The 26,790-nt window shown below is 49.5% G+C and overlaps 1 protein-coding gene and 1 long non-coding RNA gene across 2 annotated transcripts; one reads left to right on the top strand and one right to left on the bottom strand.

Annotated features, from left to right (window-relative positions):
* Positions 1-229: 229 nt before the first annotated feature.
* Positions 230-10,250, top strand: LOC128802307 (uncharacterized). The gene is made up of 4 exons (XR_008435366.1): positions 230-320; positions 477-811; positions 853-1,176; positions 10,202-10,250. It is a non-coding gene; the product is annotated as an uncharacterized LOC128802307 (long non-coding RNA).
* PPP4C (protein phosphatase 4 catalytic subunit) lies at positions 1,171-26,312 on the bottom strand. The gene is made up of 9 exons (XM_053968608.1): positions 26,285-26,312; positions 21,382-21,497; positions 18,045-18,096; positions 13,364-13,414; positions 12,491-12,592; positions 10,417-10,590; positions 8,557-8,683; positions 5,822-6,011; positions 1,171-1,362 (listed from the first exon to the last, which is right to left on the bottom strand). Exons 2-9 carry the CDS (start codon positions 21,477-21,479, stop codon positions 1,233-1,235), a joined length of 924 nt encoding a protein of 307 aa, XP_053824583.1. The 5' UTR covers positions 21,480-21,497; positions 26,285-26,312; the 3' UTR covers positions 1,171-1,232.
* Positions 26,313-26,790: the final 478 nt, after the last annotated feature.

Here is a 26,790-nt window from a genome sequence, read left to right as displayed (position 1 = left end):
CACCTGGGCACACCCTGGGCACGCCCTGGGTGCACCTGGGCACACCTGGGCACACCTGGTGTCACAGCTGGGCACACCTGGTGTCACACCTGGGCACACCTGGGGGTACCTGGGCACACCTGGGCACACCTGGGGGTACCTGGGCACACCTGGAGCCCCCTGGGGACCATTGGGGCGTGCCCAGGTACGCCCAGGTGCGCCCAGCTCTATCCCAGGCCTGCCCAGGTGCGCCCAGGGTGTGCCCAGGTGTGTCTTTAAGAGCACTCAGGTGTGCCCAGCTCTATGCCAGGTGTGCCCCAGGTGTGCCCAGGTACCCCCAGGTGTGCCCAGGTCAATCCCAGGTGTGCCCCAGGTGTGCCCAGGTACCCCCAGGTGTGCCCAGGTCAATCCCAGGTGTGCCCCAGGTGTGCCCAGGTACCCCCAGGTGTGCCCAGGTCAATCCCAGGTGTGCCCCAGGTGTGCCCAGGTACCCCCAGTGTGACCTCAGGTGACCCCTGGAGCTCCCAGGTGTGACCTTAAGAGCACTCAGGTGCGGCCCGGTGTGTGCCCAGGTACGCCCAGGTCTATCCCAGGTCTATCCCAGGTGTGCCCAGGTGTGCCCAGGTGTGCCCAAGTACCCCCAGGTGTCCCCAGGTGCCCCCAGGTGTATCCCAGGTCTATCCCAGGTGCCCCCAGGTGTGCCCAGGTGGCCCCAGGTCTACCCCAGGTGTTCGCCCAGGTGCGCCCAGGTGTGCTCAGGTCTATCCCAGGTCTATCCCAGGTGTGCCCAGGTGTGCCCAGGACTATCCCAGGTGTACCCAGGTGTGCCCAGGTCAATCCCAGGTGCCCCCAGGTGTCCCCAGGTGTGCCCAGGTGTGCCCAGGTCTATCCCAGGTGTGCCCAGGTCAATCCCAGCCATGCCCAGGTCTATCCCAGGTCTATCCCAGGTGTGCCCAGGTGTGCCCAGGTGTGCCCAGGTCAATCCCAGCCATGCCCAGGTGTGCCCAGGTGTGCCCAGGTCAATCCCAGCCATGCCCAGGTGTATCCCAGGTGTGCCCAGGTCTATCCCAGGTGTGCCCAGGTCAATCCCAGCCATGCCCAGGTCTATCCCAGGTCTATCCCAGGTGTAACCCAGGTGTGCCCAGGTCTATCCCAGGTGTGCCCAGGTGTGCCCAGGTGTGCCCAGGTCTATCCCAGGTCTATCCCAGGTGTGCCCAGGTGTGCCCAGGTGTGCCCAGGTGTGCCCAGGTGTGTCACAGGAAGTAATCCGCCACGGGTTTCTTGGCGGGGATCCCGCGCGTCTCCTGCGGCGCCGCCTCGAAGATGATGAACTCCTTCTGCAGGTGCTCGTCCAGCTCCAAGATGGCCGCCACGTTCCCGCACCTGCCAACCGCCATCCGCATCTCATTTGCATCCCATTTGCATCTCATTTGTTGGCTTTGGGGGGGGGTTTGTGACCCGCCCACCTGCCCGGCTCACCTGGGGACCCCAAACCCAGCCCAGCCCCCCCCGATGGCCCTGGCTCCACCCCCTTTGCGCCTCACACCTCATTTGCATCCCATTTGCATCTCATTAGCCAGTTTTTGTAGGATGTTTTTAGCGCATTCCCACCTGCCCGGCTCACCTGGAGACCCCAAACCCAGCCCAGCCCCCCCCCAACTGCCCTGGCTCCGCCCCCTCTGTCTCTCACTCCTCATTTGCATATCATTTACATCTCATTTACATCTCATTAGCTAGTTTTCGTAGGGGGTCTTTAGCGCGTTCTCACCTGCCCGGCTTACCTGGAGACCCCACACCCAGCCCAGCCCCCCCCAACTGCCCTGGCTCCGCCCCCTTTGCGCCTCACACCTCATTTGCATCTCATTTGCATGCCATTAGCCCTTTTCAGACGGGCTTCAGCGCATTCTGGCCTGGTCTACCTGGAGCCCCCACCCAGGTCCCAGCGCAACCCCCTCCGTGCGCCGGCCCCGATTTGCATCTCATTTGCATGTCATCAGTTGATTTTAGCAGTTCTTAGCACGTGCTCACCCAGCGCAACCCCCGATTTACATCTCATTTGCATGTCATCAGTTGATTTTAGCAGTTCTTAGCACGTGCTCACCCAGCGCAACCCCCTCCGTGCGCCGGCCCCGATTTGCATCTCATTTGCATGTCATCAGTTGATTTTAGCAGGTTTTAGCACGTGCTCACCCAGCGCAACCCCCGATTTGCATCTCATTTGCATGTCATCAGGTGATTTTAGCAGTTCTTAGCATGTGCTCACCTGTCCAGCTCACCTGAAGCCCCCAGAGCCACCTGTCCCCCCCCCACCCCATCCCTTCTCCAGCCTACCTGCTATTTGCATCTCATTTGCATCTCATTAAGTGCTCCCAGTGGGCTTCTTTAGCACGTCCTCACCTGTCGGACTCACCTGGAGCCACACCTGGAGCCCAGACCCCCCCCCCAGCCCTGCCTGTGTCCCTCCCATGCCCAGCCCTCATTTCCATCTCATTTGCATAGCATCTCCACCTCAAATGCACCTCATTTCCATCTCATTTGCATAGCATCTCATCTCATTTGCCTGTCTGCAGGCGGCTTGCGGCAGCCCAGACCCCACCTGAACCTCAGAGCACTGTGAGTAATTAGCACCTCATTAGCATCTCATTAGCATCTCATTAGCATAGCGGCAGCAGTAATTGGGCACCTTCTCCCCCCCTCACCTGGACCCCGTGGCTTCCCGTACAGGTGTGGCCCAAACCCCACCTGATAGAACTGCCACATCATTAGCACCTAGTAAACACCTCATTAGCATCTCATTAGCATACCAGCAGCACTAATTAGGCGCCGGTCCCACCCTCCCACCCCTGTCCTGAGCCCCTCACCTGGAGCCCGTTAACTTCCTGTACAGGTGAGACCCAAACCCCACCTGTCCCTGAAGCAATCCCCAATTACTTCCCCCTTAATTAGCACCTCATTAGCATCTCATTAGCATACCGGTAGCAGTAATTGGGTGCTGACCAGACGCTGAGCACGGTCTCCCCGAAGTGCCACCTGCAGCTATCTATGGCGAGCCCAGCTGTCCCCCAGGTAACCCCCAGGTAACCCCGAATCATCCACCCCTAATTAACACTTAATTAGCATCTCATTAGCATACCGGTAGCAGTAATTGGGCACGGTCTCCCCGAAGTGCCACCTGCAGCCCTCCATGGCAAGGTGTCCCCAAAGCCCACCTGTCCCCCAGGTAACCCCCAGGTAACCCCGAATCATCCACCCCTAATTAGCACTTAATTAGCATCTCATTAGCATACCGGTAGCATTAATTGGGCACCAGCCCCAACCTGCCACCCCTCACCTGGAGCCCGTTACTTCCTGTACAGGTGTGGCCCAAACCCCACCTGTCCCTGAAGCAATCCCCAATTACTTCCCCTGTAATTAGCACCTCATTAGCATCTCATTAGCATACCGGTAGCAGTAGTTGAGCACGGTCTCCCCAAAGTGCCACCTGCAGCCCTCCATGGCCAGCCCACCTGTCCCCCAGGTAACCCCCAGGCAACCCCCAGGTAACCTCGAATCAACCTCCCCTAATTAGCACCTCATTAGCATCTCATTAGCATATCAGCAGCACTAATTAGGCACCGGTCCCACCCTCCCATCCATCTCCAGAGCCCCTCACCTGGACCCCGTGGCTTCCCGTACAGGTGTGACCCAAACCCCACCTGTCCCTGAAGCAATCCCCAATTACTTCTCCCTTAATTAGCACCTCATTAGCATCTCATTAGCATACCGGTAGCAGTAGTTGAGCACGGTCTCCCTGAAGTGCCACCTGCAGCCCTCCATGGCCAGCCCACCTGTCCCCCAGGTAACCCCCAGGCAACCCCCAGGTAACTTCGAATCAACCTCCCCTAATTAACACTTAATTAGCATCTCATTAGCATACCGGTAGCAGTAATTGGGCGCCGACCAGACGCTGAGCACGGTCTCCCTGAAGTGCCACCTGCAGCTACCCATGACGAGCCCACCTGTCCTCAGGTAAGCCCCAGGTAACCCCGAATCAACCTCCCCTAATTAGCACCTCATTAGCATCTCATTAGCATACCGGTAGCAGTAATTGGGCGCCGACCAGACGGTGAGCACGGTCTCCCCGAAGTGCCACCTGTAGCCCTCCATGACAAGGTGTTCCCAAAGCCCACCTGTCCCCCAGGTAACCCCCAGGTAACCCCGAATCAACCTCCCCTAATTAACACCTAATTAGCATCTCATTAGCATACTGGTAGCAGTAGTTGAGCACGGTCTCCCCGAAGTGCCACCTGCAGCCCTCCGTGACAAGGTGTCCCCAAAGCCCACCTGTCCCCCAGGTAACCCCCAGGTAACCTCGAATCATCCACCCCTAATTAACACTTAATTAGCATCTCATTAGCATACCGGTAGCATTAATTGGGCACCAGCCCCAACCTGCCCCCCCTCACCTGGACCCGGTCACTTCCTGTACAGGTGTGGCCCAAATCCCACCTGAACCTCACAGAACTCCCACTTCATTAGCACCTCATTACCCCCTAATTAGCACCTCATTAGCATCTCATTAGCATACCGGTAGCAGTAATTGGGCAACGATCAGACGGTGAGCACGGTCTCGCCGAAGTGCCACCTGCAGCCCTCCATGACAAGGTGTCCCCAAAGCCCACCTGTCCCCCAGGTAACCCCCAGGTAACCTCGAATCATCCACCCCTAATTAGCACTTAATTAGCATCTCATTAGCATACAGGTAGCAGTAATTGGGCACCAGCCCCAACCTGCCACCCGTCACCTGGACCCTGTGGCTTCCTGTACAGGTGTGACACAAACCCCACCTGAACCTCATAGAACTCCCACTTCGTTAGCACCTGATTACCCCCTAATTAGCACCTAATTAGCATCTCATTAGCATACCGGTAGCAGTAATTGGGTGCTGACCAGACGCTGAGCACGGTCTCCCCAAAGTGCCACCTGCAGCCCTCCGTGATGAGCCCACCTGTCCCCCAGGTAACCCCCAGGTAACCCCGAATCATCCACCCCTAATTAACACTTAATTAGCATCTCATTAGCATACCGGTAGCAGTAGTTGAGCACGGTCTCCCCGAAGTGCCACCTGCAGCCCTCCATGACAAGGTGTCCCCAAAGCCCACCTGTCCCCCAGGTAAGCCCCAGGTAACCCCGAATCATCCACCCCTAATTAGCACTTAATTAGCATCTCATTAGCATACCGGTAGCAGCAATTGGGCGCAGAACATACGCTGAGCTCGGTCTCCCTGAAGTGCCACCTGCAGCTATCTATGGCGAGCACACCTGTCCCCCAGGTAACCCCCAGGTAACCTCGAATCATCCACCCCTAATTAGCACCTCATTAGCATCTCATTAGCATACCGGTAGCAGTAATTGGGCGCCGACCAGACGGTGAGCACGGTCTCCCCGAAGTGCCACCTGCAGCTATCTATGGCGAGCCCACCTGTCCCCCAGGTAACCTCGAATCATCCACCCTTAATTAGCACCTCATTAGCATCTCATTAGCATACCGGTAGCAGTAGTTGAGCACAGTCTTGCCGAAGTCCCACCTGCAGCCCTCCATGACAAGGTGTCCCCAAAGCCCACCTCTCCCCCAGGTAACCCCCAGGTAACCTCGAATCAACCACCCCTAATTAGCACCTCATTAGCATCTCATTAGCATACCGGTAGCAGTAATTGGGCGCCGACCAGACGGTGAGCACGGTCTCCCCGAAGTGCCACTTGTAGCCCTCCATGGCCAGCCCACCTGTCCTCCAGGTAAGCCCCAGGTAACCCTGAATCATCCACCCCTAATTAACACCTAATTAGCATCTCATTAGCATACCGGTAGCAGTAATTGGGCGCCGACCAGACGGTGAGCACGGTCTCCCCAAAGTGCCACTTGTAGCCCTCCATGACGAGCTGGTGGGCGCGGCAGATCATGGACACCTCGTTGGCCGCGTTGAACTGCGCCACCACGTCGGAGCCGAACAGGTAACCCGCGCCTCGGGGGGACACGCCCCAGCCCGTGGTGTCTGACAGGTGAGATCACACAGGTGAGACACAGGTGAGACACAGGTGAGACAGGTAACCCGCGCCTCGGGGGGACACGCCCCAGCCCGTGGTGTCTGACAGGTGAGATCACACAGGTGAGACACAGGTGAGACAGGTAACCCGCCCCTCGGGGGGACACGCCCCAGCCCGTGGTGTCTGACAGGTAAGATCACACAGGTGAGACACAGGTGAGACACAGGTGAGACAGGTAACCCGCCCCTCGGGGGGACACGCCCCAGCCCGTGGTGTCTGACAGGTGAGACACAGGTGAGACACAGGTGAGACACAGGTGAGATCAGACAGGTGAGGCACAGGTGAGGCACAGGTGAGATACAGGTGAGATACAGGTGAGACATAGGTGAGATCAGACAGGTGAGGCACAGGTGAGGCACAGGTGAGGTGCACTCAGGTGATTTTTGGGGTAATTGAATGAATTTTGGGGTAAAACCTCGGGAATCTTGGAGATTTTTTGGGGGGTTTTCTGCATCCCTCACCTGTCCTCACCTGTCCCTCACCTGTCCCTTACCTGTCCTCACCTGTCTCACCTGTCCCCCCACATCCCTCACCTGTCCCTCATTTTAGTGAGTTCAGGGAATTTTTGAGTGGATTCAGGTGATTTTTGGGGCTGATTCCATGAATTTTGGGGTAAAACCTCGGGGATTTTGGGATAAAACCTTGGGGATTTTGGGATTTTTTTGGGTTTTTTCCATCTCTCACCTGTGTCTCACCTGTCCCTCACCTGTCCCTCACCTGTGCCTCACCTGTCCCTCACCTGTGCCTCACCTGTCCCTCACTGTTGTGAGTTCAGGGAATTTTTCAGCGCATTCCGGTGAATTTTGGGGCCGATTCAGTGAATTTTGGGGTAAAACCTCGGGGATTTTGGGGTAAAACCTCGGGGATTTTGGGGTTTTTTTGGGATTTTTTCCCACCCCTCACCTGTCCCTCACCTGTCCCTCACCTGTCCCTCACCTGTCCCTCACTTTGTGAATTCAGGGAATTTTTGAGAGCATTCCGGTGATTTTTGGGTCCCATTCCGGTGATTTTTGGGGTAAAACCTCAGTAATTTGGGGCTTTTTTTTGGGTTTTTTCCCACCCCTCACCTGTCCCTCACCTGTCCCACACCGTGGAGAGTTCATGGAATTTTTCAGTGCATTCAGGTGATTTCTGGGGCCAATTCAGTGAATTTTGGGATAAAACCTCGGGGATTTGGGGTAAAACCTCGGGGATTTTGGGGTAAAACCTTGGGGATTTTGGGGTTTTTTTGGGATTTTTTCCCACCCCTCACCTGTCCCACACCATGGAGAGTTCAGGGAATTTTTCAGCGCATTCAGGTGATTTTTGGGGCCAATTCACTGAATTTTGGGATAAAACCTCGGGGGTTTTGGGGTAAAACCTCGGGGATTTTGGGGTAAAACCTCGGGGATTTTGGGGTAAAACCTCAGTGAATTTTTGGGTAAAACCTTGGGGATTTTGGGGTAAAACCGTGGTTATTTTGGGATAAATCCTCAGGGATTTTGGGGTAAAACCTCAGGGATTTGGGGTAAAACCTCGGGGATTTTGGGGTAAAACCTCAGGAATTTGTGCTTTTTTTGGGGTTTTTTCCCACCCCTCACCTGTCCCACACCATGGAGAGTTCAGGGAATTTTTCAGTGCACTCCGGTGATTTTTGGGGCCAATTCAGTGAATTTTGGGGTAAAACCTTGGGGATTTTGGGGTAAAACCTTGGGGATTTTGGGGTAAAACCTTGGGGATTTTGGGGTAAAACCTCAGGAATTTGGGGCTTTTTTTGGGTTTTTTTCCACCCCTCACCTGCCCCACACCTGTGCCTCACCTGTCCCTCACCGTGGTGAGTTCAGGGAATTTTTCAGCGCATTCCGGGGATTTTTGGGGCTGATTCAGTGAATTTTGGGGTAAAACCTCAGGAATTTGGGGCTTTTTTGGGGATTTTTTTCCATCCCTCACCTGTCCGTTACCTGTCCCTCACCTGTCCCACACCGTGGACAATTAATGGATTTTTTCAGTGCATTCAGGTGATTTTTGGGGCCAATTCACTGAATTTTGGGGTAAAACCTCGGAGATTTTGGGGTAAAACCTCAGTGAATTTTGGGATAAAACCTCGGGGATTTTGGGGTTTTTTGGGGATTTTTTCCCACCCCTCACCTGTCCCTCACCTGTCCCACACCATGGAGAGTTCATGGAATTTTTCAGCGCATTCCGTTGATTTTTGGGGCCAATTCAGTGAACTTTGGGGTAAAACCTCGGGGATTTTGGGGTAAAACCTCGGGAATTTGTGCTTTTTTTGGGGTTTTTTCCCACCCCTCACCTGTCCCTCACCTGTCCCACACCGTGGAGAGTTCATGGAATTTTTCAGCGCATTCAGGTGATTTTTGGGGCCAATTCACTGAATTTTGGAATAAAACCTCGGGGATTTGGGGTAAAACCCCGGGGATTTTGGGATTTTTTTGGGATTTTTTCCCAGCCCTCAGCCGCCCCGCCCGGCCCTCACCTGTGCCCAGGTGCGCGTACCTTCGGGGTCGGACCAGAGCAGGTCGCACATGGGGCCGTCGTGCGGCACCTCCTGCTTGCGGTCGATGGTGCGGATCTGGTCCAGGGTCTGGATGGACGGCGAGAGGCCGCCGTGCACGCAGAAAATCTGGGATTTGGGACATTTCGGGGAATTTGGGGTCATTTGGGGCCATTTGGGGTCATTTGGGGTCATTAGGGGGATTTGGGACATTTGGGGGATTTGGGACATTTGGGGCATTTTGGGGGATTTGGGGAATTTGGGACATTTCGTGTCATTTTGGGGTCATTTGGGGAATTTGGGGGATTTGGGTCATTTGGGGTCATTTGTGGGATTTGGGGCATTTGGGGCATTTTGTGTCAATTTGGGGCATTTTGGGGAATTTGGGGTCATTTGGGGTATTTAGAGCATTTGGGGTCATTTGGAGGAATTTGGGGTATTTGGGGCATTTTGGGACATTTGGGGTCATTTGGGGGATTTGGGGGATTTGGGATCTGGTGCAGGGTCTGGATGGACGGCGAGAGGCCGCCGTGCACGCAGAAAATCTGGGATTTGGGATCATTTGGGGGAATTTGGGGTCATTTGGGGTATTTGGGGAATTTGGGGAATTTGGGGGATTTGTGACATTTGGGGGATTTGGGACATTTTGAGGCATTTGGGGGATTCGGGACATTTCGGGGATTTTGGGCCATTTTGGGGATTTGGGACATTTTGGGGGATTTGGGACATTTGGGGTCATTAGGGGGATTTGGGATCATTTGGGGGATTTGGGGCATTTGGGGGATTTGGGGCATTCTGTGGGATTTGGAGCATTTGGGACATTTTGGGGAATTTCGGGTCATTTTGGGCCATTTGGGGTCATTTGGGGTCATTAGGGGGATTTGGGACATTTGGGGGATTTGGGGGATTTGGGGGATTTGGGATCTGGTCCAGGGTCTGGATGGACGGCGAGAGGCCGCCGTGCACGCAGAAAATCTGGGATTTGGGGCATTTTGGGTCATTTTGGGGTCATTTGGGGGATTTGGGACATTTTGGGTCATTTGGGGCATTTGGGGTCATTCTGGGGATTTGGGACATTTTGGGTATTTCGGACATTTTGGGACATTTGGGGTCATTTGGGGGATTTGGGGGATTTGGGATCTGGTGCAGGGTCTGGATGGACGGCGAGAGGCCGCCGTGCACGCAGAAAATCTGGGATTTGGGACATTTCGGGGTCATTTGGGGGGATTTTGGGACATTTTGGGGGATTTGGGACATTTGGGGACATTGGTGTCCCTACCCCCTCCACCTGCCCCAGGTGTGCCCAGGTGTATCCCAGGTGTGTCCCAGGTGTGCCCAGGTGTGTCCCAAGTGTGCCCCAGGTGTATCTCAGGTGTGCCCAGGTGTGCCCCAGGTGTGCCCAGGTGTACCCCAGGTGTGCCCAGGTGCCCAGGTGTGCCCCAGGTGTGCCCAGGTGTGCCCAGGTGTGCCCCAGGTGTGCCCAGGTGTGTCCCGGGTGCCCCAGGTGTGCCCAGGTGTGCCCCAGGTGTGCCCAGGTGCCCAGGTGTACCCCAGGTGTGCCCAGGTGCCCAGGTGTGCCCCAGGTGTGCCCAGGTGTGCCCCAGGTGTGCCCAGGTGTATCCCAGGTGTATCCCAGGTGTATCCCAGGTGTGCCCAGGTGTGCCCAGGTGTATCCCAGGTGTGCCCAGGTGTGCCCAGGTGTATCCCAGGTGTGCCCAGGTGCCCCCAGGTGTATCCCAGGTGTGCCCAGGTGCCCCCAGGTGTATCCCAGGTGTGCCCAGGTGTATCCCAGGTGTATCCCAGGTGTGCCCAGGTGTATCCCAGGTGCCCCAGGTGCCCCAGGTGTGCCCAGGTGCGCTCACCTTGCCGTCGATGATGGCCGACAGGCTCAGGTAGTCGAAGATCTCGGTGCAGTAGCGCCACACGGTGACCGAGCCGTACTTGCGCAGGCACTCGTCGTAGAAGCCGTACACCTGCGTGATCTGCCGCGACTCGTGGTTCCCCCGGATCAGCGTGATCCGGTCCGGGTACCTCACCTGGACAGGTGAGACACACCTGAGTCACACCTGAGACAGGTACAGCACACCTGAGACAGGTACAGCACAGCCACAGCATCACCTGTGCCAGGTGTGGCACACCTGCGTGATCTGCCGCGACTCGTGGTTCCCCCGGATCAGCGTGATCCGGTCCGGGTACCTCACCTGGGCACAGGTAACACACCTGAGTCACACCTGAGACAGGTACAGCACACCTGAGACAGGTACAACACACCTGAGACAGGTACAGCACACCTGTGCAGGTACAGCATCACCTGTGCCAGGTGTGCCACACCTTTGGAATCTGCCAGGTACCTCACCTGGGCACAGGTAACACACCTGGGCACAGGTAACACACCTGGGTACAGGTAACGCACCGGGGTCACACCTGGGCACAGGTAACACACCTGGGCACAGGTAACACACCTGGGCACAGGTAACACACCTGGGCACACCTGGGCACAGGTAAGCACCTGGTCACACCTGGGCACAGGTAACGCACCTGGGCACACCTGGGCACAGGTAACACACCTGGGCACACCTGGGCACAGGTAACGTACCGGGGTCACACCTGGGCACAGGTAACACACCTGGGCACAGGTAACACACCTGGACACAGCTGGGCACAGGTAATGCACCTGGGCACAGGTAACGCACCTGGGCACACCTGGGCACAGGTAACGCACCGCAGTCACACCTGGGCACAGGTAAGCACCTGGTCACACCTGGGCACAGGTAACGCACCTGGGTACAGGTAACGCACCGGGGTCACACCTGGGCACAGGTAACACACCTGGGTACAGGTAACACACCTGGGCACAGGTAGCGCACCGGGGTCACACCTGGGCACAGGTAACGCACCGGGGTCACACCTGGGCACAGGTAACACACCTGGGCACAGGTAATGCACCGGGGTCACACCTGGGCACAGGTAACACACCTGGGCACAGGTAACGCACCGGGGTCACACCTGGGCACAGGTAACACACCGGGGTCACACCTGGGCACAGGTAACACACCTGGGTACAGGTAACGCACCGGGGTCACACCTGGGCACAGGTAACACACCTGGGCACAGGTAACGCACCGGGGTCACACCTGGGCACAGGTAACGCACCGGGGTTACACCTGGGCACAGGTAACACACCTGGGCACAGGTAATGTACCGGGGTCACACCTGGGCACAGGTAACACACCTGGGCACAGGTAATGTACCGGGGTCACACCTGGGCACAGGTAACACACCTGGGCACAGGTAACACACCTGGGCACATCTGGCTCTCAGGGACACGCCCAGCAAAGGATGCAGGTGGGGGATGCACACCTGTGACACACCTGTGACACACCTGGGCAGGTGAGCTGAGCTCAGGGACACACCTGTGACACACCTGGGCAGGTGAGCTGAGCTCAGGGACACACCCACAGTCACACACACACACCCCTGTGCCACACCTGTGCCACACCTGGGCAGGTGAGCTGAGCTCAGGGCCACGCCCACGGTCACACACAGGTGTGTGGCCACGCCCAGGTCTCACCTGGCCCTCACCTGTTCTGTCTGCAGCTCACCTGTCTCACCTGTCCAGGTGAGCACACCTGTCTCACCTTTAGGGCCAGCAGCAGCAGGAAGGTCTCACACCTGTCTCACCTGTCTCACCTGCCCAGGTGAGCACACCTGTCTCACCTTTAGGGCCAGCAGCAGCAGGAAGGTCTCACACCTGTCTCACCTGTCTCACCTGCCCAGGTGAGCACACCTGTCTCACCTTTAGGGCCAGCAGCAGCAGGAAGGTCTCACACCTGTCTCACCTGTCCAGGTGAGCACACCTGTCTCACCTTTAGGGCCAGCAGCAGCAGGAAGGTCTCACACCTGTCTCACCTGTCCAGGTGAGCACACCTGTCTCACCTTTAGGGCCAGCAGCAGCAGGAAGGTCTCCACGCTGTAGAAGCCGCGGTCGACGAAGTCGCCCATGAACAGGTAATTGGTCTCTGGGACGTCCCCGCCCACCTGGGGACAGGTGAGAGACAGGTGAGAGAGACAGGTGAGATCAGACAGGTGAGAGAGACAGGTGAGACCAGACAGGTGAGATCAGACAGGTGAGAGAGACAGGTGAGATCAGACAGGTGAGATCAGACAGGTGAGAACAGACAGGTGAGAACAGACAGGTGAGATCAGACAGGTGAGAACAGACAGGTGAGAACAGACAGGTGAGATCAGACAGGTGAGAGAGACAGGTGAGAACAGACAGGTGAGAACAGACAGGTGAGGGCACTCATTGGTCACTCAGGGGTCACTCAGTGGTCAGTGGTCACTCAGTGGTCACTCATTGGTCACTCATTGGTCACTCAGTGGTCGCTCATTGGTCACTCATGGTCACTCAGTGGTCACTCAGTGGTCACTCATTGGTCACTCAGTGGTCACTCACTGGTCACTCATTGGTCACTCATTGGTCACTCATTGGTCACTCATTGGTCACTCATTGGTCACTCAGTGGTCACTCAGTGGTCACTCAGTGGTCAGTGGTCACTCAGTGGTCAGTGGTCAGTGGTCAGTGGTCAGTGGTCACTCAGTGGTCAGTGGTCAGTGGTCACTCAGTGGTCACTCAGTGGTCACTCCTGGTCACTCATTGGTCACTCAGTGGTCACTCAGTGGTCACTCAGTGGTCAGTGGTCACTCAGTGGTCAGTGGTCAGTGGTCACTCAGTGGTCACTCCTGGTCACTCATTGGTCACTCAGTGGTCACTCAGTGGTCACTCAGTGGTCACTCCTGGTCACTCACCCTGAAGAGCTCCTTGAGGTCGTAGAACTGCCCGTGGATGTCCCCGCACACCTGGGGGGCAGCGGGGCCGGGGTCACCCAAAAACTCCCAAAAACTCCCAAAAACACCCAAAATTCACCCAAAAACACCCAAAAACACCCAAAATTCACCCAAAATTCACCCAAAAACACCCAAAAGCACCCAAAATTCACCCAAAAACACCCAAAAACACCCAAAAACACCCAAAATTCACCCAAAAACACCCAAAAACACCCAAAATTCACCCAAAAACACCCAAAATTCACCCAAAATTCACCCAAAAACACCCAAAAACACCCAAAAACACCCAAAAGCACCCAAAAACACCCAAAAACACCCAAAATTCACCCAAAATTCACCCAAAAACACCCAAAAGCACCCAAAATTCACCCAAAAACACCCAAAAACACCCAAAAACACCCAAAATTCACCCAAAAACACCCAAAAACACCCAAAATTCACCCAAAAACACCCAAAATTCACCCAAAAACTCCCAAAAACACCCAAAAACACCCAAAAGCACCCAAAACCACCCAAAATTCACCCAAAAACAACCAAAAACACCCAAAACCACCCAAAATTCACCCAAAAACTCCCAAAAACACCCAAAAGCACCCAAAAACACCCAAAATTCACCCAAAATGAACCAAAACCACCCAAAACTCACCCAAAATCACCCAAAAATGAACCAAAAATGAACTGAAATCACCCAAAATCACCCAAAATTCACCCAAAATGAACCAAAACCACCCAAAATTCACCCAAAATGACCCAAAATACCCAAATTAACCCAAAAATCACCCAAAATTCACCCAAAATCACCCAAAATCACCCAAATTAACCAAAACCACCCAAAATTCACCCAAAAATATCCCAAAATTCACACCAAACCACCCAAAACGAACAAAAACCACCCAAAAAATGAACCAAAATCACCCAAAATCACCCAAAATCACCCAAAAAATCACCCAAAATTCTCCCAAAATTAACCAAAATCACCCAAAAATGAACCAAAAATATCCCAAAATCACCCAAAACCACCCAAAATCACCCAAAATGAACCAAAATCACCCAAAAAATGAACCAAATTCCCCCCAAAATTCCCCAAATTTTCACCAAAATTTTCCCCGAATTCCCCAAATTTTCCCCAAAAATTCCCAGATTTCCCCAAAAATTCCCCAAAATTCCCAATTTTTTTCCCCCCAAATTCCCAGATTTCCCCCAAAACTTCCCTAAAAATTCCCTAAAATTCCCCAAAACTCCTTCCTAAATTCCCAAATTTCCCCAAATTTCCCCCAAAAATCCCCGAATTTCTCCAAATTTTAAAAAAATTTCCCCCAAAATTCCCCCCCAAAAAATTACCCAATTTTCCCAAATTTCCCCCAAAATTCCCCAAAATTTTGCCAATTTTTTCCCAAATTTTTCTCAAATTTTCTCCAAAATTTCCCCCAAAAAATTCCCAAATTTCCCTAAAAATTCTCCAACTTCCCCAAAGAATTCTTCGAAATTTCCCAAATTTCCCCCAAATTTTCTCCCAAAATTCCCCAAATTCCCCAAATTTCCCCCTAAAATTCACCCAAAAATATCCCAAAAATGTCCCAAAATTTTTCCCAATTTTTCCCAGAATTTCCCCAAATTTTCCCCAAAATTCTCCAATTTTCCCCCAAAATTCCCCTCAAAATTCCCCAAATTCCCCAAATTTCCCCAATTTTTTCTCAATTTTCCCCCAAAATTCCCCTCAAAATTCCCCACATTTTCCCCCAAATCTTCCCCAAATTTCCCCCCAAAATTCCCCAAAAATTCTTCAAATTTCCCCCAATTTTTCCCAAATTTTCCCCAAATTTTCCCCAAATTTTCCCCAAATTTTCTCCCAAATCTCTCCCAAAATTCCCCTGAAAATTCCCCAATTTTCCCCCAAATTTTTCCCGATTTTTCCCCCAATTTTCCCCAAAATTCCCCAAAATTCCCAATTTTTCCCCAATTTTCCCCCAAATTTTCCCCAAATTTTCTCCCAAATTTTCCCTCAAATTTTCCCCAAATTTTCCCCCAAATTTCGGCAATTTTTCCCCAATTTCCCCCCATTTTTCCCCAAAAATGTCCCAAAATTTTTCCCAATTTTTCCCCAAAATTCCCCTCAAAATTCCGCAAATTTTTCCCCAATTTTTCCCCAAATTTTCCCCCAAATTTTCACCAAAATTCCCTAAATTTTTCCAATTTTCCCCGAAATTCCCCCTAAAAATCCCCAAATTTTCCCCAAAATTTCCCCCAATTTTCCCCAAAAACATCCCAAAATTTTTCCCAAATTTTCCCCAAATTTTCTCCCAAATCTCTCCCAACATTTCCCAAATTTTCCCCAAATTTTCCCCCAATTTTCCCCACTTTTTCCCCAATTTTCCCCAATTTTCCCCCAATTTCCCCCAATTTTCCCCCAATTTTTCCCAATTTCCCCCAATTTCCCCCCAATTTTCCCCCAATTTCTCCCCAAAATTCCCCAATTTCCCCCCCAATTTTCCCCAAATTTCCCCCCAATTTCCCCAAATTTCCCCAATTTCCCCCCAATTTCCCCAATTTTCCCCAATTTTCCCCCAAATTTTCCCAATGTCCCCCCAATTTTCCCCGATTTTTCCCCACTTTCCCCCCAATTTCCCCCACTTTTCCCCCAATTTCCCCCAATTTTTCCCCAAAATTCCCACTTTTCCCCCAATTTTTCCCCCCACTTTTCCCCCAATTTCCCCCAATGTCCCCCAAATTCCCCAATTTTCCCCCAAATTTTCCCCAATTTCCCATTTTTTTCCCAATTTTCCCCAAATTTTCTCCAATTTCCCATTTTTTCCCCAATTTTCCCCCAAATTTTCCCCAATTTCCCATTTTTTTCCCAATTTTCCCCCCAATTTCCTCCCAATTTTCCCCACTTTTTCCCCCAAAATTCCCCCAATTTTCCCCAATTTCCCATTTTTTCCCCAATTTTTCCCCAAATTTTCCCCAATTTTCCCCCAATTTTTCCTCATTTTTTCCCCAATTTTCCCCCAATTTCCCCCCAATTTTCCCCAATTTCCCATTTTTTCCCCAATTTTCCCCCCAATTTTCCCCAATTTTCCCCCCAATTTTCCCCAATTTCCCATTTTTTTCCCCAATTTTCCCCCCAATTTTCCCCAATTTCCCATTTTTTTCCCAATTTTCCCCCAAATTTTTCCCCAATTTCCCATTTTTTTCCCAATTTTTCCCCCAAATTTTCCCCAATTTCCCATTTTTTCCCAATTTCCCCCCCAATTTCCCCCCAATTTCCCCCCAAATTTCCCCCAATTTCCCATTTTTTTCCCCAAATTTTTCCCAATTTTCCCCCCAATTTTCCCCAATTTTCCCCCCAATTTTCCCCAATTTCCCATTTTTTCCCAATTTCCCCCCAATTTCCCCCCAATTTTCCCCCAATTTTCCCCAATTTCCCATTTTTCCCCAATTTTCCCCCCAATTTTCCCCAATTTCCCATTTTCCCCCAATTTTCCCCCAATTTTCCCCAATTTCCCATTTTTTCCCCAATTTTCCCCCCAATTTTCCCCAATTTCCCATTTTTTTCCCCAATTTCCCATTTTTCCCCCAATTTCCCCCCAATTTTCCCCAATTTCCCATTTTTTTTCCCCAATTTCCCATTTTTTTTCCCCAATTTCCCTTTTTTTTTCCCCAATTTCCCATTTTTTTTCCCCAATTTTCCCCCCAATTTTCCCCAATTTCCCATTTTTTCCCCAATTTTCCCCCCAATTTTCCCCAATTTCCCATTTTTTTCCCCAATTTCCCATTTTTTTCCCCAATTTTCCCCCCAATTTTCCCCAATTTCCCATTTTTTTTCCCCAATTTCCCATTTTTCCCCCAATTTCCCCCCAATTTTCCCCAATTTCCCATTTTTTTTCCCCAATTTCCCATTTTTTTCCCCCAATTTCCCCCCAATTTTCCCCGATTTCCCATTTTTTTTCCCCAATTTCCCATTTTTCCCCCAATTTCCCCCCAATTTTCCCCAATTTCCCATTTTTTTCCCCAATTTCCCATTTTTTTCCCCAATTTCCCATTTTTTTTCCCCAATTTCCCATTTTTTTCCCCAATTTTCCCCCCAATTTTCCCCAATTTCCCATTTTTTCCCCAATTTTCCCCCCAATTTTCCCCAATTTCCCATTTTTTTCCCCAATTTCCCATTTTTCCCCCAATTTCCCCCCAATTTTCCCCGATTTCCCATTTTTTTTCCCCGATTTCCCATTTTTTTTCCCCGATTTCCCATTTTTTTTCCCCAATTTCCCTTTTTTTTTCCCCAATTTCCCATTTTTTTCCCCAATTTCCCATTTTTTTCCCCGATTTCCCATTTTTTTTCCCCAATTTCCCATTTTTTTCCCCGATTTCCCATTTTTTTTCCCCAATTTCCCATTTTTCCCCCAATTTCCCCCCAATTTTCCCCAATTTCCCATTTTTTTTCCCCAATTTCCCATTTTTTTCCCCCAATTTCCCATTTTTTTCCCCGATTTCCCATTTTTTTTCCCCAATTTCCCATTTTTTTTCCCCGATTTCCCATTTTTTTTCCCCGATTTCCCATTTTTTTTCCCCGATTTCCCATTTTTTTCCCCGATTTCCCCCCGGCGCTCTCCCGGCTGTCCCGCAGCGCCCCCCGGTGGCCGCTCACGGTGACGGGCGCGTCCACGCGCTGCACGTTGCTCTCCTCCACCAGGATCTCCCTGCCGAGCCCAATTAGCGGCAATTAGCGGTAATTAGCGGTAATTAGCGCTCGTTAACCCTGGTCTAGGCTGGTTTATGGTAATTTATGGTAATTGGTGGTAATTGGCGCCCGCTGACAGCGAGCGGAGGCCAATTAACGGCAATTAGCGCCAAATGAACCCGAATTAATCAACCCCAATTAACGGCAATCAACGCTAATTAACGGTAATTAACGGTAATTAACCCAAATGAAGCCCAATTAACGGCAATTAGCACCAAATGAACCCGAATTAATCAACCCCAATTAACGGCAATCAACGCTAATTAACGGTAATTAACGGTAATTAACCCAAATGAAGCCCAATTAACGGCAATTAGCACCAAATGAACCCGAATTAATCAACCCCAATTAACGGCAATCAACGCTAATTAACGGTAATTAACGGTAATTAACCCCAATTAACCCCAATTAACACCAATTAAAGGTAATTAACGGTAATTAACGGTAATTAACCCAAATGAACCCCAATTAGCACCAATTAACACCAATTAACGGCAATCAACGCTAATTAACGGTAATTAACGGTAATTAACGGTAATTAACAGTAATTAACAGTAATTAATCCAAATGAACCCCAATTAACACCAATTAAAGGTAATTAACGGTAATTAACAGTCATTAACCCAAATGAACCCCAATTAGCACCAATTAACGGTAATTAACGGTAATTAACCCAAATTAACTGCAATCAACGCCAATTAACGGTAATTAACGGTAATTAACGGTAATTAACCCCAATCAATGGTAATTAACCCAAATTAACCCCAATTAGCATCAATTAACACCAAATGAACCCTAATTAATTAACCCAAATGAATCCTAATTGGCACTAATTAACCCCAATTAGCACCAGTTAACACCAATTAACGGTAATTAACGCCAATTAACGGTAATTAACACCAATTAACGGTAATTAACGCAAATTAACGGTAATTAACGCTAGTTCACAGAAATTATCCCAAAAGAACTCCAATTAACCCCAATTAACCCCAATTAACGGTAATTAACGGTAATTAATGGTAATTAACCCAAATTAACGTTAATTAACGGTAATTAATGGTAATTAACACTCATTAACAGCAATTAACCCCAACTGACAGCAATTAACACCAATTAACCCCAATTAACCCAAACTGACGATAATTAACGCAAATTAACCCCAATTAACAGCAATTAACTGAAATTAACAGCAATTAACGGTAATTAACCCCAATTAACAGCAATTAACGGTAATTAACTGAAATTAACAGCAATTAACAGTAATTAACTGAAATTAACAGCAATTAACACTAATTAACAGCAATTAACACTAATTAACGGCAATTAACACTAATTAACGGCAATTAGCACTAATTAACACCCACCAGCATTGCCCCAAGAGCAATTGGCGCTCGTTAACGCTCATTAACGCTAATTAGCGCTAATTAACAGCGGCTGGCAGCAAATGAGCGCTAATTAAGGGCAATTAACAGGGAACTAACCCCAATTAACGCCAATTAACGCTAATTAGTGCACGTTAACGCTCATTAATGCCAATTAGCACCAAATGAACCCCAATTAACCCCAATTAACCCTCATCAGCACTAATTAGCTCTAATTAATGCTAATTAACGCTAATTAGCGCTGATTAACAGAACAATTGACGCCAATTAACACAAAATTAACTCCAAATTAACCCCAATTAACACTAATTAACCCATTATTAACACCAAATAACCACATAATTAGCGCTAATTAACACACAATTAACGCAAATTAATGCTAATTAGCACACAATTAACATAAATTAATGCTAATTAACACACTTAATGCTAATTAACGCACAATTGACGCTAATTAACCCATAATTAACACTAATTAACACATAATTAATGCAAAATTAACGCTAATTAGCGCACAATTAACGCTAATTAACCCATAATTAACACTAATTAACACACAATTAGCAGTAATTAACCCCAATTAAGCCAAAATTAACTCCAAATTAACCCCAATTAATGCTAATTAACGCTCATTAGCACTACTGTCGCTAATTAGCAGCCACAGACAGCAATTAACAGCAATTAACAGCAACTCACACTAATTAGCGGCAATTAACAATAATTAATTAGCATTAATTAGCGTTAATTAGCACTAACGAGCCGCAGTGAGCGCTCATTGCTGAGCACTAACGATCGTTAACCAGGGTTAATTAGTGTTAATTAGCACTAACGAGCCTTGCACAGGCACCAATCCCTGCTAATTAGCGTTAATTAGCGTTAATTAGTGTTAATTACCGGGCCTTGGCGCACAGGGCCTTGACCTCGCTCTCGCGGATGAGCGTTAATGAGCGTTAATCAATCACTGTTAATGAGCACTAATGAGGGTCAATAACCCCCATAGCAGCACCAATGACTGTTCCAGGAGCACTAATTAGTGTTAATTAGCGTTAATTAGCGCTAATTACCGGGCCTTGGCGCACAGGGCCTTGACCTCGCTCTCGCGGATCAGCGTTAATGAGCGTTAATCAATCACTGTTAATGAGCGTTAATCACTGTTAATGAGCGTTAATCACTGTTAATGAGCACTAATCACTGTTAATGAGCACTAATCACTGTTAATGAGCGTTAATCACTGTTAATGAGCGTTAATCACTGTTAATGAGCGTTAATCACTGTTAATGAGCACTAATCACTGTTAATGAGCGTTAATCAATCACTGTTAATGAGCGTTAATCAATCACTGTTAATGAGCGTTAATCACTGTTAATGAGCACTAATCACTGTTAATGAGCACTAATCACCGTTAATGAGCGTTAATCACTGTTAATGAGCACTAATCACCGTTAATGAGCGTTAATCACTGTTAATGAGCACTAATCACTGTTAATGAGCGTTAATCACTGTTAATGAGCACTAATCACCGTTAATGAGCACTAATCACCGTTAATGAGCGTTAATCACTGTTAATGAGCGTTAATCACTGTTAATGAGCACTAATCACTGTTAATGAGCACTAATGAGGGTCAATAACCCCCATAGCAGCACCAGTGACCGTTCCAGGAGCACTAATTAGTGTTAATTAGTGTTAATTACCGGGCCTTGGCGCACAGGGCCTTGACCTCGCTCTCGCGGATGAGCGTTAATGAGCGTTAATCAATCACTGTTAATGAGCACTAATGAGGGTCAATAACCCCCGTAGCAGCACCAATGACCGTTCCAGGAGCACTAATTAGTGTTAATTAGCGTTAATTAGCGCTAATTACCGGGCCTTGGCGCACAGGGCCTTGACCTCGCTCTCGCGGATCAGCTCGCAGCGCCGCAGCTGCTCGATCTGCCGGTCCAGGTCGCTGAGCTCCCCCATGGCGGCGCCAATTAACCCCTAATTAATTCAGCCATTGATTAACCCGCAGCCGCGCCAGCCCGGAGGGGTAATTAACGATCCCGGAGGGGTAATTAACGATCCCGGAGGGGTAATTAACGATCCCAGAGGGGTAATTAACGATCTTAACGAGCCCCGGGGTAATTAACGAGCCGGGGGTAATTAACAATCCCGGGGGTAATTAACAATCCCAGGGGTAATTAACGAGCCTGGGGGTAATTAACGATCCCGGGGGTAATTAACGAGCCTGGGGTAATTAATGAGCCTGGGGGTAATTAATGAGCCTGGGGGTAATTAACGAGCCGGGGGTAATTAACAATCCCGGGGGTAATTAACGAGCCTGGGGGTAATTAACGATCTTAACGAGCCCCGGGGTAATTAACGAGCCCGGGGGTAATTAACGAGCCGGGGGGTAGTTAACAATCCCGGGGGTAATTAACGAGCCCGGGGGTAATTAACGAGCCGGGGGGTAATTAACGAGCCCGGGGGTAATTAACAATCCCGGGGGTAATTAATGATCCCGGGGGTAATTAACGATCCCGGGGGTAATTAACAATCCCAGGGGTAATTAACAATCCCAGAGGGGTAATTAATGATCTTAACGAGCCACGGGGTAATTAATGAGCCTGGGGGTAATTAACAATCCTGGGGGTAATTAACGAGCCCGGGGGTAATTAACGAGCCTGGGGGTAATTAACAATCCCGGGGGTAATTAACGAGCCTGGGGTAATTAATGAGCCTGGGGGTAATTAACAATCCTGGGGTTAATTAACGAGCCCGGGGGTAATTAACGAGCCCGGGGGTAATTAACAATTCCGGGGGTAATTAATGATCCCGGGGGTAATTAACAATCCCGGGGGTAATTAATTAATTAACTCCCAGGTTCTAATTAGCCAAAGGGGCTCGCAAGGGGTTCAAAGTGGCAGGGAGGGGTTAATTAACCCCTAATTAATTAATTGGGAGCCTCGTTAATTGGACTAATTAAGCCCTGCCAGGGGGAATTAACGAGCCCGGGGGTAATTAACGAGCCAGGGGTAATTAAGCGCCAATTAAAAGGGGTGGGAAGGGGCTCATTGAGGCCTAATTAATGAGGGAGGGCGTTAATTACCCCCCGCCCCTCCCCCACCCACCCAGAGACCCCAAAAAATCCCCAAAAAAATCCCCAAAAAATCCCCAAAAATCCCCAAAAAATCCCCAAAAATCCCCAAAAATCCCCAAAAATTCCCAAAAATCCCAAAAGATTCCCAAGAATCCCAAAAGATTCCCAAGAATCCCCAAAAAAATCCCAAAATTCCCCCAGAATTCCCCAAAAATCCCAAAAATTCCCAAAAAAATCCCAAAAAATCCAAAAAATTCCCCAAAAATCCCAAAATTCCCCCAAAATTCCCCAAAAAATCCCAAAAAATCCCAAAAAAATCCCAAAAATCCCAAACATTCCCCAAACAATCCCCAAAAAAATCCCCAAAATTCCCCCAAAATTCCCAAAAAAAATCCCCAAAAATTCCCCCAAAAATCCCAAAAAAAAATCCCCAAAATTCCCCCAAAAATCCCAAAAAAAAATCCCCAAAATTCCCCCAAAATTCCCCCAAAAAATCCCCAAAAATTCCAAAATCCAAAAAAAAACCCCAAAATTCCCTAAATTCCCAAAAAAATTCCCCCAAAATATCCCCAAAATTCCCCAAGAATCCCAAAAATTCCCCAAAAACCCCAAAAATTCCCCAAAAATTCCCAAAACCCCCCAAAAATTCCCCAAAAATCCCCAAAATTCCCCAAAAATCCCAAAATTCCCCCAAAAAATCCCAAAAAAACCAAAATCTCCCCAAAATCCAAAGAAATTCCCGAAAATTCCCCCAAATCTGATCCCAAATCCCAAAGCTCAGCCCCAAATCCCCCAAAATTTCATCCTAAAATTCCCCAAAATCCCCAAAAACCCCAAAATTCCCCAAAATTCCCCGAATTCCCCCCAAATTCTCTCCAGGACACCCCAAAATGGCCCCAAAAATCCCCAAAAATTCCAATAAAAAAACCCAAAAATTAAAAAATAATCCCCAAAATTCCATCAAAAAACCCCAAAATTCCAAAAAAATCCCCAAAATTCCACCAAAAATCAAAAATGGCCCCAAAAACCCCAAAAATTGCAACAAAACCTCCAAAATTCCAACAAAAAAACCCAAAAATTCCAAAAAAACCCCCAAAAATTCCAACAAAAACCCCAAAAATTCCAACAAAAAACCCCAAAAATTCCAACAAAAACCCCAAAAATTAAAAGAAAAAAACCCAAAATTCCAACAAATTCCCCAAAATGGCCCCAAAACCCCAAAATTCCAACAAAAACCCCAAAAATCCCAAATCCCCTCCCAGGATGCCCCAAAACGGCCCCAAAATGCCCCAAAATTCCCCAAAAATGCCCCAAAATCGCCCCAATTTTCCCCAAATTTTCCCCAAACGGTCCCAAATTCCCCCAAAATGGCCCCAAAATTGCCCAAATTTCCCCCAATTCCCCCAAATGCCCCAAAATTCCCAAAATTTCCCCCAAAATTCCCCCAAAAACGGCCCCAAATTCCTTCAAATCCCCCAAAAATGCCCCAAAATTCCCCAAATTTTCCCCAAATGGCCCCAAATTCCCAAAAACTGCCCCAAAACCCCCAAAATGGCCCCAAAATTCCCAAAATTTCCCCCAAAATTCCCCCAAAAACGGCCCCAAATTCCTTCAAATCCCCCAAAAATGCCCCAAAATCGCCCAAATTTCCCCCAAAATTTCCCAAATTTCTCCCAAATCCCCCAAATTTCCCCCAAAACGGCCCCAAATTCCTTCAAATGCCCCAAATCGCCCCAAAATTCCCCAAAAATGCCCCAAAAATGCCCCAAATTTCTCCCAAATGGCCCCAAATTCCCAAAAACTGCCCCAAAACCCCCAAAAATGGCCCCAAATTCCCCCAATTCCCCCAAATGCCCCAAAATCGCCCAAATTTCCCCCAAAACGGCCCCAAATTCCGGAAGTTTTTTCCAAATCCCCCAAAATTCCCCCAAAAAATGGCCCCAAAATGCCCCGAAATTCCCCAAATTTCCCCAAAATTGCCCCAGCCGGCCCTAAATCCCCCAAAATTCCCCCAAAAATGCCCCAAAATTCCCCAAATTTCCCCCAAATCCCCCAAAATTCCCCCAAAAACGGCCCCAAAATCGCCCAAATTTCCCCCAAAACGGCCCCATATTCATTCAAATGCCCCAAATCGCCCCAAAACGCCCCAAAAATATCCCAAATTTCCCCCAAATCCCCAAAAACTGCCCCAAAAACGGCCCCAAAGTTTCCCCAAATCTCCCAAAAATGCCCCAAAATCGCCCAAATTTCCCCCAAATTTTCCCCAAAACGGCCCCAAATCCACAAATCCCCCTAAAACGGCCCCAAAATTCCCAAAATTTCCCCCAAATTTCCCCCAATTCCCCCAAATGCCCCAAAATTCCCCCCAAAATTCCCCCAAAAATGGCCCCAAATTCCTTCAAATCCCCAAAAATGCCCCAAAATTCCCCAAATTTTCCCCAAATGGCCCCAAATTCCCAAAAACTGCCCCAATTCCCCAAAAACGGCCCCGAAATCGCCCAAATTTCCCCCAAATGGCCCCAAATTCCTGAAGTTTTTTCCAAATCCCCCAAAATTCCCCTAAAATGGCCCCAAAATTCCCAAATTTCCCCCAAAATTGCCCCAACCGGCCCCAAATCCCCCAAAATTCCCCCAAAAATGCCCCAAAATTCCCCAAATTTCCCCCAAATCCCCCAAAATTCCCCCAAAAACGGCCCCAAAATCGCCCAAATTTCCTCCAAAACGGCCCCAAATTCATTCAAATGCCCCAAATCGCCCCAAAATTCCCCAAAATTCCCCAAAAATGTCCCAAATTCCCCCAAATCGCCCAAATTTCCCCCAAATTCCCAAAAACTGCCCCAAAAACGGCCCCAAAGTTTCCCCAAATCCCCAAAAATGCCCCAAAATCGCCCAAATTTCCCCCAAATTTTCCCCAAAACGGCCCCAAATCCCACAAATCCCCCTAAAACGGCCCCAAAATTCCCAAAATTTCCCCCAAATTTCCCCCAATTCCCCCAAATGGCCCCAAATTCCTGAAGTTTTTTCCAAATCCCCCAAAATTCCCCCAAAAATGCCCCAAAATTCCCCCAAAAATGCCCCAAAATCGCCCAAATTTCTCCCCAAAATTCCCCAAATTTCCCCCAAATCCCCCAAAATTCCCCCAAAAACGGCCCCCAAATCCCCCAAATTTCCCCCAAAACGGCCCCAAATTCCTTCAAATGCCCCAAATCGCCCCAAAATGCCCCAAAATTCCCCAAAATCGCCCAAATTTCCCCCAAATCCCCAAAAACTGCCCCAAAAATGGCCCCAAAATTCCCCCAAATACCCCAAAAATGCCCCAAAATCCCCCAAAATTCCCACAAATCCCCCAAAACGGCCCCAAAATTCCCAACATTTCCCCCAAAATTGCCTCAAATTTCCCCCAAACGGCCCCAAATTCCTTCAAATGCCCCAAAATTCCCCAAAAATCCCCAAAAATCCCAAAAAATTCCCCCAAAATTCCCCAAATTTCCCCCAAACGGCCCCAAAATCCCACCCGGGACCCCCCGAGCCTCCCCGGGATCCTCCCCGAGAGCCCCAAAACCGCTCAGGGAAGGTTCGAGAACGCCCCAAAAACCCCAAAAACCCCAAAATTCCCCAAAATTCCCCCAAATTCCCCAAATTCCCCAAAATTCCCCCAAAAGTTCCCCCAGGCCCGGCCCGGACCCACCGCCGCCGCCGCGCGCGTCACTTCCGGCCACGCCCACCCGGAAGCGACACACCCGGAAGTGAAGGGGAAGGAGGAGCCAAAATGGCGGCGGGGGAGGCGCGAAAAAAGTCCCGGGAATGGCGGGAGGGGAGAAAGGAGCGCGAAAAAAGTCCCGGAATTGAGCGGGAAGGCGCTGAAATGACCCCAAAATTCCAAAATTTGTGGGGAAAAGGGACCCGAAATGCCAAAGCTGAGGGGAAAGGGACCCGCGAGTCACCGAAATCCCAAAATTTGTGGGGAAAAGGAGCGGAAATTCCCCGAAATTCTGAAATTTGTGGGGAAAAGGAGCGGAAATTCCCCGAAATTCTGAAATTTGTGGGGAAAAAAGAGGCAAAGTTCACCGAAATTCTGAAATTTGTGGGGAAAAGGAGCCGAAATTCCCCGAAATTCTGAAATTTGTGGGGAAAGGGACCCAAAAATCCCGAAAATCCTGAAATTTGTGAGGAGAATAGACCCAAAATCCCAAA

This window comes from Vidua chalybeata, chromosome 37 (genome assembly GCF_026979565.1).
Source record: "Vidua chalybeata isolate OUT-0048 chromosome 37, bVidCha1 merged haplotype, whole genome shotgun sequence".
In the NCBI taxonomy this organism is placed as follows: domain Eukaryota; kingdom Metazoa; phylum Chordata; class Aves; order Passeriformes; family Viduidae; genus Vidua; species Vidua chalybeata.
The sequence above is the reverse complement of the archived record's forward strand: the minus strand, read 5'-3'. Positions and strand labels throughout refer to the sequence as shown.